Here is a 14,610-nt window from a genome sequence, read left to right on the forward strand (position 1 = left end):
TAAAGTTCTAAAAAATCTAACTAGCCCTCAGAAGTGAGAGCCATGCTGTGAAGTGCCCAGGTATACCCTGAAACTAAGAGCAGGTACAGAGGGCTAAGGGAAGAGATCTGTGGAACAAAGTGTCTTGTACAAAGCATGGTGTGGGAAGTTGTGGAAATGAGGCCCCACACAGGCATGCAGAATGGGTGGGTTGGTTGGTTGGTTGGCTGGCTGGCTGGTTGGTTGGTTGGTTGGTTGGTTGGTTGGTTGGCTGGCTGGCTGGCTGGCTGGCTGGCTGGCTGGCTGGCTGGTTGGTTGGTTGGTTGGTTGGTTGGTTGGTTGGTTGGTTGGCTGGCTGGCTGGCTGGCTGGCTGGCTGGTTGGTTGGTTGGTTGGTTGGTTGGTTGGTTTCGGTTTGATTTTGTTGTTGTTGTTTTGGTTCGGGATTTTTGTTGTTGCTCTGTTTTGTTTTGCGATGACCGGTCTGTGTGACATCTGCCAAAAAGAGAAGAGTTTAGATTATGAATGAAACAGCTGGAGTAGTAGCTGCCCACACTCATGAATGAAACAGCTGGAGTAGTAGCTGCCCACACTCATGAATGAAACAGCTGGAGTAGTAGCTGCCCACACTCATGAATGAAACAGCTGGAGTCGTAGCTGCCCACACTCATGAATGAAACAGCTGGAGTCGTAGCTGCCCACACTCACACACTCAAGCAAAGGAACTTCCTGTACGTGCCTGGTTTTAGGGATAGATGAGTGATCATGAAAGAAATGATAAAGATTACTTTGGGCTCCTGCCTGGAGATACTGTGCTTCCCTCAGTGATGGATTGTGATCTCGAAGCATAAACCAAACAAGCTCTCTCCTCCCCAAGTTGAGTTCAGTCAGTGTTTTATTGCTACAGGAGGCAAACTAGAACACTTAACTCTAGTCAGCTTTCTTCCCCGTTTTACATCTTATTTTATTTGGGAGAAGGAGTGTGGTGCACATGTGTCACGGCATGTATGTGGAGGTCAAAGGACAGCTTACTGGAGGAGTCCGTGCACAGCTCCCATCATGTGGGACTGATGGGACAATTTCAGATCATCAGATTTCATAGCAGTCACTTAGCTACTGAACCATCATACTGGAACAATATCCAGTGTGTTTTGCAATTTTATGGTGGCATTACATGCTTTCCTAAGTGTTGAGTTAACAATTCTTTATATATTCTGGCAATGCTTTATTTGTCAGATAGCCTTCCAGTTTTTTGAGAAACCATCTGAGCCAGTTATTGAGTGTGGGTCAGTAGTTATCAGTATTGCAGTATTGTGCCTAATAGTAAATACACTTGAGTTTCAACAAACATCTTCCCAAACTAAAACTGAATCCATTACATGCTAACTCCCTCTCTCCTCTGGCTGTAATCCTTGACAGCCATTTCTATGAATTATTAATATGAATTTTGACTACTCGGGGAATCATATAATCCAAATTATATAGTGTTTGACTTTTTAAATTTTTTTGAGATCTGATATAATTATAATATTCCCCCTTCTCTTTATATTTCCTGCTTTGAGCATTCCTTAGTTGCCTGTAGTTCTGTCTCTAGAGTTGAGGCCTCATGAGCAATCCCTCTTCCATATTAATATGTCTATTAGGGTTGTCTTTAATCAGGTCATATTTAGGCAGCTGTGTTAGTGAATGGAGCTTCTCTGACAATTTTGGGAGTTATAATATCACAGTAAACTTTGAGTCTCTCTCACCTCTTCTCTACTGATTCCTGAGCCTGAATACAAGAGTTGTGATGTAGGTGGATCGTTTGGAACTAGGTACAACTCTACACTTAGTTACTTTCCTATAATGGTCTCCATCTATTGCAAGAAAACTCTCCTTGATTTTGATGCAGGGTAAGAACTACAATAATCTTTTGAGTAGAAGAATAAATATTTAAAATGTAGTTAGGGATTATGCTGCTTTAGCAAAGCGTAGGTTGCAGGTTCCTCTTCCAAGATGTATGACTTCACTACTCCCAAGTAGTTAGCTAGGTTACCATTACCAAGCAGGATTTCCAATTAGGAAACTGTTGGTTACTGCCAAGGTGTGTCTACCACTATTGTACCCTACAGTGCAATGCTGGTCTTTGTTGTGGTTCATAAGCATCACAACTGGATAGGACAATTGTTTGCTTCCCTCCTTTGGAAGTTTGCTTTGTGCCTATTGGTACCATGAAAACTAGAGAGAAAGCTTTCAGGTCACACCCTGCTCCGGTCCTCTGAGTCTTGTGTCCAAAGTACATGATAACTCTGGCAAGAAGGATTTTATCTTCCCCCTGGGGTACAATTAAGAGCAACAACAATAATCTATAATGTTCTGGGGATCTCTTGGACAACCCTGACCAACAATTGAAATGGGGTACTTCTCATGCCTGTTTGGGGGGAGGAGGGGTTTAGTCTGTGACTAGAGAAGGGGGCCTTTTATTTTTCATTTAAAGTAATTATTGTCTTTGTATGAGCATTTTTCCTGCTTCTGCATGTACCACATGCAGACCTGGTGTTTGAGGAGTCCAGAAACAGGCATAGAATTCCCTAGAACGGGAGGTACACATAGCTGTGAGCTACCATATGAGCACTGGAAAGTGAACTCAAGTCCTCTGCAAAAGCAGCTATTCCCCAAATTTGACTTTTTTTTTAACCGACTTATTTTGCTTAAATGTAGCATCCCCAGTGTTCATCTTGTTAAATAGCATTTTTTTGACCTATCATAACATTGTTTACAACGCAATCAGTTCCCAGCACTTAAGTTAGGTGGCTCCCAGCTTCTGTAATACCAGCTGAGAGGGATCCAGTGCCTCTTCCAGCCTCTGCATGTACTTGCACACACATGCCTAGACATACAGGCACATACACTTAAATAAATAATAATAAATCATTTTAAAATATCAAGTACCCAGGAAATGTGAATATAATTGTACCTTAAAGGAAAAAAACCCTTTTTTTGATGTTACACGCCTTTAATCCCAGTACCTGGGAGACTGATGCAGCAGTGTCTCTACTTTGGAAGCCAAGCAGAAGTACATAGCGAGATCCTGTGTCAAAGAAATAGAAACTGCAACAATAACAACATACATATTAAAATTCATATTCCAGGTTCAGTGACGTGACTTCAGGAATTTCGAATTGCATTTAAAGCCTTGACAGAATGGGAAACTTAAAAAAAATTCTTTTTATTTGTTTATTTTTGTTGTGTTAGAGATTGAACCTAGGGCCTTTGACTTGCTAGACAAGCACTTTAGCTCTCAGCTTTATAACATAGGCTATTTCAAAGACCTGAATTCTGAGCTAGAGTACAGCTCAGTGCTACAACATATGCTTAGCATACTGAAGGCCCTGTGTTCAATCCCTGGCATAAGAAAATAAAGAGCCGATTTTCTTTCAAAGTTAACTTGAAGATGAACATGTAAGATTAAAGAATAGAGTATCAGTTGTGTGTGTTCTTTAAAAAGAAATAAGCAGCCCTCCTTGGAGATATTTCACAGTAAGACAGTTTTGTCTCATTTGCTACATAATGCTCTCTTTCTGTGTTTCAGTGCCAAACCTAAATCCGAAGTGCATGTGTCTATAGCCACTCCAGTTACAGTGTCCTTGGAGACCATATCCAATCAAAATGCCGAACAGCCTACCGTTGCTGTCCCTCCGACTGCCCAGCAGCCTCCACCGACCATTCCCAGCATGATTGCGGCAGCCAGTCCTCCATCCCAACCAGCCATTGCCCTTTCCACCATTCCCGGAGCCGTGCCTGTCACTCCACCCATCACCACCATTGCTGCCACACCAACGCTGTCAGCCCCAGTGGGCGGCACTCCTTCCACGGTCCTGGGGCCTCCTGTTCCTGAGATCAAAGTGAAGGAAGAAGCGGAGCCAGTGGACATCACCAGGCCTGTCTCCAGTAAGTTCATTTTCTGATCGTAGTAACCATCCCTTTCCTAGCTCTCTCGTGTGACTGTCAGCCCGAAACCCACCTCAGGCCACTCTGGAACTCTCCAGTAGGCGCTGCCACATCTGCCTTTCCTTCATTTCTAAGAAATGGAAGTCTACTGTTAATGAATACTTCTTTGTATTACTTACTTCTGCGCCTCTGTACGTAGGTGTACACATACCACAGCACTCTTAGGAATGTCAGGGAAACAACTCATGGGGGGACTCAGTGACCGAACTCAGGTCATCAGGCATGGCTGCAGTGATCCATCTCATACACCCTTTGAAAATCAAAGGCTGGGCTGGAGAGATGGCTCAGGGGTTAAGAGCGCCAACTGCTCTTCTGAAGGTCATGAGTTCAAATCCCAGCAACCACATGATAGCTCACAACCATCCGTAATGAGCTCTGATGCCCTCTTCTGAGATGTCTGAGGACAGCTACAGTGTACTTACATGTAATAAATAAATAAATCTCAAAAAAAAAAAAGAAAGAAGGAAAAATCAAAGGCATTTTGCTGCCTCTTTGGTAATTTTAATTCCTAGCTATAATCATAAATTCCCCCATGCATATCTTTCATATAGCTTCCTTGTGATGATTAATCAGACATTTAAAAGGATTTTAAAGTAATTCTAGCTAAAAATTATTAATTTATAATATGCTTCCTGTCAGGTTTGGTTGTTTTATTATGTAATAAAATAAGAATTATTGTTTTAAAAATGCTCTCTTCATCCAGAACATGATTAGTAAAGTCTTACAACTGTTCCCTATGCCTTTCCCTCAGCTCAAAGATTCCAGGTGGTGAAAGTCTGCTCACTTTCTTATTCCCTTCACTTTCACTTACGTGTATGGACGTTTTGGCTACATGTATGTCTGTGCACTGCGTATTTGCCTGGTGCCCTCGGAGACCAGGAAAGGGCATTGATCCTTTAGGACTTTTGTAAGCTAGCTGCCATGTAGGTGCTGGGAATTGAATCCCATGATCTCTGAAAGAGCAGCCAGTGCTCTTAACCACTGAGCCACCTCTCAAGTCCTAAAAGTTCAGCTTTTCTTGTTTGAGGTGTGTGAATATATGTGTGTGGAGGTTTTTGTTTTTGTTTTTAAACAATTTATTCTGGGATCCTGTGTTTTCTGACTACTTAAAATACATTTAGAATGTGTGTAACATTAAGAAACAGAAAAATCTTTGTTGTAACTGGGCACAGTGCAGCATGCTTTTAATCCTACCACTGCAGAGGCAGAGAGGCAGGTAGATCTCTGAATTCAAAGCCAGCTTGGTTTATAAAATAAGTCAAGTGGTTACACAGAGGAACCCTGTTTCAAAAAAGGAAAAAGAAGCTCTGGTGTAAAGTCAAATGATTTTTGTGCTCACCCAATGCTGGTAGCCTGTATGTAAGGGGGAAAAATGCCTCTTTTTGACACATACTATACAATAACACTTATGGTTGTGCTGTCTGTAATAGCTTTTCAAACTTGCTGCTTAGCCAAGCGACTTAACACTCAGGTCTCAAAAGCTAAAGTGAGATTGCCATGAGTTGAAGGCTAGCCTATAGTATCAGTAAGTTCCAGACTGCCCTGGGTTACAGAGCAATACATCATCTCAAAAGTAAATCAATAAGAAAACCTGCTATTTATTAACTTTTGCTTCTTTTATTATCCCATATACCATGGATTTGCTTTGCTTTGCTTTTGTTTGTTGGTTTGGTTTTTTGTTGTTGTTATTGTTGGTTTTGGAGGGTTTTTGCCTCAGTAATCCAGTTACAGATGTTATGGCTAGCCATAAGAAAAAACAAAATGGTCTCAATTCTGTCACCTGCTTGTTGACACATTTGCATAGTCCCTGCCACAGTGTGTAACAAGAAGCCAATGGTATTCCTGCATCAACCTGTAAGGTTCTGGGAATTATTTTCAAACCAGTAGCACACCTTGATAAAACAAACATTTCACCACTGTCTTCTAGCTTACATGCTAGCGAAAAGGACAGAGTGTAAAAAGACAAGATAAATAGAATACTTTGTTCAGAGGCATCCTGAGTGCTCTGGGGAAAACAAAGCAATGGACAGAAGTCGATGTGTGGGTCCTCACTGGGACTGAATTCCCGAGAGAAACAGTTTGAGGGGGAATTTGTCCTGGCACAGGTTTCAGATGTTTGTCCATAATAGGAGGGAGTATATGGCACGGCTTGTGCCATGGCAGCCAGGTTACAAATGCCTACCTTAATGAGATTTTCCTTCCCTCCTTTCCCCCCATCCTGGCCCACCAGCTGATGGGATAGTGCAGTCCATGTTCGGGCAAATCTTACCTCTTAGTCAACCGTCTCTGCTCCTGGCTTCTATGAGGTGAGCAAGTCTGTATCACCACACAGACCTAGGCCTGTAGCCTAGAAACAGTGGAGCCGACTATAAAGTTGTGAGTCAAGAGACAGCCACCAGGCAAGAGTTGCCTCATTTCATCTGCAGACCTGTACTGTCCAGAAAAGGGACAGCTTAGCTCTCCTGAGACAGGATAGGCTGCTCCTTCACTTCCTGTTTCTCAAGGCCTGTCAGATGCTCCTGGGCCAGAAGGCTGAAGACGGAAGTGCTCCATCTTACTGACTTACTGGCACTGTATAGGTAGGCAGCTCTCTCTACAATTTGTCTCACTTCTGGAAGCTGTGTTAGGCTTCCTATATATTTGAGTTAATGTTGGACATTCTCAGATTTCTGACGGGGTTGGAAAACTACTTCCAGTCTCACAGCCACCCCAGGCTGTTTACTTGGAGAGAACAGATGTGAGAGGATGGCTTTCAGATGGCGTCCAATCTAAAGCCAGGATGTAAGTCAAGGTAGAATCATAAGTCTTTTAACTTAGGATAGATGACAATGTTCTGTCTTGATGACATAAATGATGGACTGGGTGTTAGGTCTGTCTTATACTTTATAGATTACAAAATGGTAATAGTTATGCTCTATTTATATTTGAGAGAAAGGTTTGGGGTTTTATTAGAATAGAAAGGGGGGGGAGGCTGGTGAGATGGCTCAGTGGGTAAGAGCACCCGACTGCTCTTCCGAAGGTTCTGAGTTCAAATCCCAGCAACCACATGATGGCTCACAACCATCCATTACGAGATCTGACTCCCTCTTCTGGAGTGTCTGAAGACAGCTACAGTGTACTTACATATAATAAATAAATAAATAAATAAATAAATAAATAAATAAATAAATAAATAAATCTTTAAAAAAAAAGAAGAAGAAGAAGAAGAACAGAAAGGGGGAAGTGTTGTGGATGGGCCTGCTGTTCTTGTGAACCAATCCCCTAATGAATAAAGCAGCCAATCACTGGTCGAGTAGGAGGGACTTCCGGATTGGGCGGAAGAAGAGGAGAAGCAGGAGAGTTAGGTCTTTTTGGACATGGATAGCATGAGGACAAGATGTAGTTATGAGTGTCTCCCGGTTTCAGTGGTGGATCCATCAAGATTTGCTGGAGGATTTAGATTTAATAAGGCTTACCAGGTTAGAATTTTAGTTGTTGTACCCAGCAATTGAGTTACCATTGTTTCTGAGGGGGAAAAAAAGCTGAGTCAAAATAAAACCGGTGGGGTGACTGTGTGGCTTGGGGTGAAGCATTTCGCCTAGTGTGCACAGGGCCCTGGGTTCTGAACCTACACAACCAATAATAATAACAACAGTAGTAACACACACACCCTTGAGGGTTTTCTCATAGCAGTGAAGACCTAACATGGGAACTTTGAAAAGGATCTTAAGAGCCTCTTTGTGGGGCTGGTGAGATGGCTCAGCTGATAGAGTGCTTTCTGCCTGTCCTGATGACCTAAATTCAGTCTCCCAGACCCACTGGTAGATAGTAAGAGAAAGCTGACTCCCAAAAAGTTTTTGGTTTGGGGGGGGGGGGCTGTCCTGATGACCTAAATTCAGTCTCCCAGACCCACTGGTAGATAGTAAGAGAAAGCTGACTCCCAAAAAGTTTTTGGTTTTGAGGGGGGGGTTGTTTGTTTGGTTTGGTTTTTTTGTTTGTTTGGGGTTTTTTTTTTGTTGTTTTGTTTTGGGGGGGGGGGGTTTCCAGACAGGTTTCTCTGTATAGCCTTGACTGTCCTGGAACTCACATTGTAGACCAGGCTGGCCTCGAACTCAGAAATCCGCCTGCCTCTGCCTCCGGAGTGCTGGGATTAAAGGCGTGTGCCACCACCACCCGGCTCAAAAGGTTTCTTCTTATCTCTACCTGTGCCCTGGCACATTCGTGCACACAGAAATAAATAAGGGGAGAAATAAATAAGGTCACCTTCTGGAGGTAACCCCTGAGTCACAGGACAGAGCTAAAGTGCTAGCAAAAGGGCTCTCACTCCAGGCTTAGAGAGAGAGCAGTATGTGTGAAAGCCTATGTGTGCCAGATATGCTTAAAGTCAGGGAAGAGACGGGGAGGGGAGCCAAGTGGGTAGTGACTGATGAATCTAGGACTCTGAGCCTGGCTCTGCAGTCCATATCCCCCTGCCTTCATGTCTCACATGTTGCAGTCACATACGTGCATCACCATATCCAGGGTAAGTTCCCTTCTCCTTACAGTGTAGCCCAGGCTAGCCTCAAATTCACCATCTTCCAGCCTCAAAATCCCATGTCTGAGGTAGAGTCATGTTCCACAATATCCAGCATTATGTGATTTTATATTGTTATTTTTGTCACTGTTGGCCTTAAACTCACAGTTTAAGGATGACCTTGAATTTCCTGATCCTACCTCTCATCTCCCAAATGCGGGAATTACCAGTGTATCATCACTCCACACCTGTTCTTTTTTCTTGTTTTGTTTCGTTTATGCCGTTTGGGAGAATTCAGCCTTGGGCCTCTTGCATGGTGGACAAGAACCCTGTGGACTGAGTGATGTCTCCAGCCCTTAGACTGTTGTTTTCAAGCAAGTCTCACTGTGTAACTCCAGCTGGTCTTAAATCCGTTCATCTGCCTCGGCCTTCTAAGTGCTGCCATTATAGGCATGCGCCCAGCCGTAGCAGTGCTTCTGAGAGCTTTGTCATAAAGAAGGGTGCTAGTATTGTCCCACAGGAGAATGCCACTCAAGGGAGGTCAGATAACAGTTCTCTATTTGCCAGCAGACTAATGCCATATAGTAGGGTGTTTATAAACCCCCAAAACAGAATTACATGTGTGGGGTGGGGGTTCCAAAGTTTCGGTTTAATTTATTAAAACTATTTCTTTTATGTTGTAAAACAGTGGACCTCAGAAGCTGCAGGTGCAGCTGAATGAGAAGGTTGCACTCTGTAGGGTATGCTTAATATGGGCTGCATATGGTAAATGGGTGAAGCACAGGGTAGGGTCAGCTGAAACCAGTTCACTTAGGGAAGAGCCAAAGCCCTGACTTGTTATGCAAGGTTGTATTGGGCCCATGGGTACATAAATTTAACAAGTTGTTGTTTTACAGCGTTTAGTAATTGGTTAAGTAAACATGGCCCAGTCATTAGACCTAGGAGGACACGAGCACCCGTGGGCTCTGAGTAAGGCGGTCAGCTAGTGAGCCAGGGAGCGCTGGCTTTTCTCTCAGCGGTTTATAGATGTGAGCCTTACACAGAGGTGGAAGGCTCTATTGATTTTTGGAAAATATTTACATTACCTTCAAGAGCCAACTGTTACTTGGATGCATAGGTGAGCGTGACTCATTAAAGAAATCAGATCACTTTTTTTTCAATCCTGTTATTCCTGGATTCCGCAGAGCTAGTAAAATGCTCTGTGTCAGAGTATAGTCCTGGGGAGATGCTGTGGCTAGCCCTATAAGAAGCATTGTGGCTGATATTACCATGAGTCCAGAGGGAGGGAGGGCGTCCTGATCCTTGTCTCCAAAGGTCCTCTGTTCGATTCTTCAGGCTTACGCCTGTTGCCTTCCAGGTTTGCAACAGGAACAAGGCTGAAGAGCTGGTCACCCATCCTCTCTGGGAAGTGACCCCGAGAGGCTGATCTGGGTGGACCTTTCTAAGCCAGGTCTCTTCCTCCTTGGGCAGTGTTGCTTTGTTTGCTTGGGTGTGGTGGATCCACAGGAGGACGCCTGCAGCTAAGTGTTTAAAATGTGTGTCACACTGCTGACTCGCCCTGTGCAGAGCCTCGGTGGTAGATTATTTAAAACTGTCTTGGGGACTCCTTACACAATCAGGTATTGATTTCCTGACCCTGGAATTAGTTTTGCTAGAAGAGGAGAATTGAGAGCCAGGGTAAAGGTCATGGCTAGTTGAAGTAACACAGAGATACCTCACCAGTCAGGTGGCAGGCGCATGTGCGAAGGTTCTCTATTGACAGCATCCTCATATGTCAGTTCGGGACTGAGTGCAGAGTAAATGCTGTGTGCCTCGTTGTTGTTGAGACAATAAGGATGTGGGGACAGGCCACTGAGATCCTCCACTGGGGGAGGGAATCCATCACTGCCAGGTGAGACCTGGGGAGTAATTCATCCTCCCTACAGATAAGGAGGTGGTCTTGGTCTGGCCTACACAGGCCGAGATAGGAGCCGCAGACTGTCCTGTAAGGGCTAACTTGTCATTTGTTCTGATGGAGTCATTGTCTGTGCATGGGAAGCAGTGCTATGAAGCATGAGGTTGGGGGTGGCTAGCCCCAAAAGCATACTGTAAGTTTAACCCAGTATCCTCAACTGTTGAACTCTCCATAACCGTTGCCCAGTAGACCTGATTCTGAATATTACATTAAACAAGCTTCAGGTTTACTTTTAAGGTTGGTTAGAGTTGCCTGCTTTAGGCCTAACTTAAACAGTGTATGTAAAACATGCCTTGATTACCTTCATTTCTCAACAGTTTACAATAAATTAATAAATCTCACAAGATTAGGGTTTTATAAGCTAAGATAATTTACCAGCGGTTAAAAACACTGGCTGCTCTTCCAGAGGTCCTGAGTTCAATTTCCAGCAACCACATGGTGGCTCACAAACATCTGTAATGGGCATCCGATGCCCTCTTCTGGTGTGTCTGAAGACAGCAACAGTGTACTCATATAAAATAAATAAATAAATAAATCTTTTTTTAAAAAAAAAAGTTTGAACCTTAAAAATTACAATTATTGAATTGAAAACTTTTAATACCAAAGTAAAATGTATGTTTAATGATTTATTTATTTGAATTTTATGTGCTTTGCCTGCTTGTATGTCTGTAGTGGTGTGAGCCCCTGGGTAAGGTTAAATCCCTGGAGCTAGAGATATGCAGACAGTTGTGCACTGCCATGTGGGTGCTGGGATTGGACCTGGGTCCTCTGGAAGATGCTCTTAACCATTGAGCCATCTCTCCAGCCCCCAAACTAAACTTTAAAATATAAGAACAATCTGTTGAAAAATTGGGAACCTTGCTTTCCTGAATCTTGTTTAGTGTACTTTTACAAAATCAAGTTTTGTAAAATCCATTTATAAGAAGACAGACACGTAGAGCAAGATGATGTGCAATTGATTCCTACCACGGTCTTGTTATGACTCAGCACCTCCAGGTGGCTCACCCATCACAAGGCTAGGAAGACATAATGACTAGATATGCAATTGTAAGTCAGCTAGCATGAGTTAGAACCATGACAGCACTAGGAACAGTAGAAATGGTAATGGGTATAATATTATCTTAAAGTCTCATCCTCCATAGCCCCGAGTAATATATATTCAGACTTTCTGTGACATGGCTGCAAGCTTTTATGGTTCCACTTTTATTTTTACTTATATAATTCATCCTACCTAAAATAATTTAACCCATATTTTTTAATAGAAAGTATGTAGCATGTAGAGTTATCTATTATAATTAGCATTAAATTGATGTTTACAGCATCTTAACAGTTTAGCTGGCTATGATGCTGGAGTCATTATTGAGAGATTTCAGGTAGAGGGTTCCTTTATCCCTCTCATGTGTGAGCAGCTCATTAGTTGTTTTATTATAAACATCTTTATACCATAGATAAATAACAGTAGCCTCTTTTAGAAGTAGTTTACCTCTTAACTGTTCTCAGTGCACGGTGCCTTCTTTCTGGGTGGTTCTCTTCTCTCCCATCATGCTTGGGTCTGAGGTGGACTTTGTTTGGGTTTTGTTTTGGTTTGTTTTTACTTTGTAAACAAAGGCAAGAGTATCCAGGCTTGGTGGGACAGAAACAAAGGCTGATCACAGGCACAGGAGGCAGTGATCCCAAGAACACAGAGAATGGGATTAAAGGCATGCACCACCACTGACTGCCCTGCTTACAAAGAATGTCTTATCTCAGAAGAGGCAAGCTTGGAATTCAATAAGAAGAACCAGCTTGGCTTCTGTCTCTTGTCCCCACCCAAGCAGTGCAGATAAAGGACACTCCAGTACACCTTTTGGCCACTCTGAGGTGGCACCTGAATTCAGAAGCTGACAAGGTTCCTGGGGTCTCAGGACGGGTTAAAAAAAGGGGGGCGGGGATGGGGGTGAAGGGGATACTGATGCCTTCTTGCCTGCACACACTGCAGCGCCTCTGCTGGCTCATGCGGCCAGACACATGTAATAAAACTGCCTCCTAGGACAGTGGCTGTCAACCTGCGGGTCATGACCCCTTCCAGAGTGGCATTTCAGAAATCCTCCATGTGAGGTATTTACATCACAGTTCATAAAAGCAAAATTAAATGACAAAGTAATCTTATAGCTGGGGAGGGGGAAGTCACTAGAGCATGGGAACTGTGCCAAAGGGTCACAGCATTAGGAAGGTTGAGAACAACGACTGTCCTCAGGACCAAAAGGACTCAGTTTTGTGTTAGGAAACACAGCAGTCTTCCCAGGACTCTGGCCCTACTGTGAGAACCGTAGGACCCTGGAATGTCCCAGGGAGCATCTGAATGTCACAGTGCACAGAGCAGGGAAGGCCCAGAGTCCCAGAGCCAGCCTGAGCCCCTGATGGGACAGAAATCTCTCTGGGGCCTTCAAATCTTGTTCCTACTGAAGACAGAGAACCCCACCCAAAGGAGGGCCGACTGGGGTTAGAGAGCTGGCCCATGAAGGGCTTTCAGCTCAAGGAAAGGCCAGGTGGAGTTGATAGCCAAAAACAACATTTACTTCCCACCAGAAGCAGGCCAGGGCTTGAACCAGAAGTTTCAAAAGAGTCAGTTCGGTTGACTAACACAGTTTGCTTTGTGTTGTAGACATCGGACCTCCAGAAGCTGCAGGTTCAGTTGAATGGGAGTGTGTGGCCCAGCAGGAGGTGCTCAGCAGGGGCTGGCTAGTTGTTGGGTGAAGCACAAATGGAATTAGCTAAACCTAGGGCACAGTAGAGTGACGTTGGGCAGTCCAGTAGGTGAAGGAATGATATCAAGAGGAAGGTTCTGGGTTTCGTGGGTCTAAGAATTAACTTCAGGGCCTAACATGTATGTGCTAGGCAGGCAGTCTCTCGCTGACCCACTCCTTCATGCTGAGTTGTTTTGTTTTTAATGAAGAATGTGGTAGAAGTTGCTTGACCTCGTTTCTTAGTGCTTACAGTGAGGCAGTAAGTCATGACAGGAAGGTTTAGTGGAGGAAATGGTTGAATTTGTTGGCCATGAAGCCGAGGAACAGGGCAGGGTTGGGAAACAAAATACATTGTTAGTAGCATATCTATCCTCCACACTGACTAGTTGGACCATGCTTGTAGCAGCCTCAGAATGCCTGGATTCCTGAGGGTGAAGCCAAGCTGCCTGGCGGCAAGGAGGTGCCAAGAGGCCTTCATTCTAAAAACCAAACCTTCCAAGGAGTTGATCCTTTGGAATCTGCCGTGGGTCGGACAGTTCCTGAGATGCTGGCACAGCATCGTTATGTTGGCCTTATGCAGTGGTTTTGCCTGGAGTTTATTAAAAGATTTTGACATAGTCCTAAATATCAGCTTAATAGAGAAAGTAGCTTAGAAAAAAATGTTGTTTACTCGACCCAGGTGTAGGTGTGGGGTTCCAAAGACTGTCAGGCCTAAGTGACTTTGCTGTAGCTCCAATATAGTAGGAACTGAGGTTATGTCAGGAGGTTGCTAAGTACCTAAATGATAGTGCGTTGGTTTCTGGTGTGCTGGTGTGCCTTAGATAGGGTAACAGCTGAGGTAAAATCCTTGATCCAGTGGCTTAAACTGGGTTTGGTTTGGTTTGGTTTGGTTTGGTTTGGTTTGGTTTTTAGCTGGTTGGTTGGTTGGTTGGTTGGTTAGTTGGTTGGTGGTTGGTTTGAGATAGGATCTTTCTATGTGGCTCTGCTGTCCTAACTGAAATCTACCTGCCTCTGCCTCCCAAGTGCTGGGATTAAAGGCACACACCACCACCCCTTCAAAAATTCATTTTCATGAACATCTTTACTGCCGTTGTGGAGGACACAGGCCCTAGCTATCCAGAGGAAAATCTTGACCCATTTGATCTGAGATAAGAAGCTTCAGTTTGGAGAATGGAGGCCCATCCAGTGCTAGTCTGAGCGTCTGACCACATAGACAGCAGTTGCTGTGGCTGATCTAAACTGTAACCCAGGTTAATACAGCAGCAGAGCTTCTCACCATGACATCCATCCCTGAGCAGTGTGTTAGCAATTATCTAAAGCACTAGAACTTAAGACAGGGTAGAACATGCCCTGAATCCCAGCACTTAAGAGGCAAGAACAAGAAGGTCTCTTAAATTTGAGCTAGCCTGGTCCATATAGTGACATATAAGCCAGCCAGGCTAAACAGTGAGACCTGTTTTGTTTTGTGTT

The 14,610-nt window shown here is 43.9% G+C and overlaps 1 protein-coding gene and 1 long non-coding RNA gene across 9 annotated transcripts in view; one reads left to right on the top strand and one right to left on the bottom strand.

The window, feature by feature from the left end:
• Sap130 (Sin3A associated protein) overlaps positions 1-14,610 on the top strand; it is an 88,701-nt gene that overhangs the window by 60,605 nt on the left and 13,486 nt on the right. For all 8 annotated transcript variants that reach the window (NM_001357554.1, NM_172965.3, XM_006525951.3 and 5 more), the window contains one exon: positions 3,550-3,908. In NM_001357554.1, the coding sequence (NP_001344483.1) occupies positions 3,550-3,908 (359 nt within the window). The remainder of the gene's footprint in view (positions 1-3,549; positions 3,909-14,610) is intronic.
• On the bottom strand, positions 386-6,402 carry Gm52327. Its single transcript, XR_003952556.1, has 3 exons — positions 6,238-6,402; positions 2,987-3,048; positions 386-473 (listed from the first exon to the last, which is right to left on the bottom strand). It is a non-coding gene; the product is annotated as a predicted gene, 52327 (long non-coding RNA).

Source organism: Mus musculus, chromosome 18 (genome assembly GCF_000001635.26).
Source record: "Mus musculus strain C57BL/6J chromosome 18, GRCm38.p6 C57BL/6J".
NCBI lineage: Eukaryota > Metazoa > Chordata > Mammalia > Rodentia > Muridae > Mus > Mus musculus.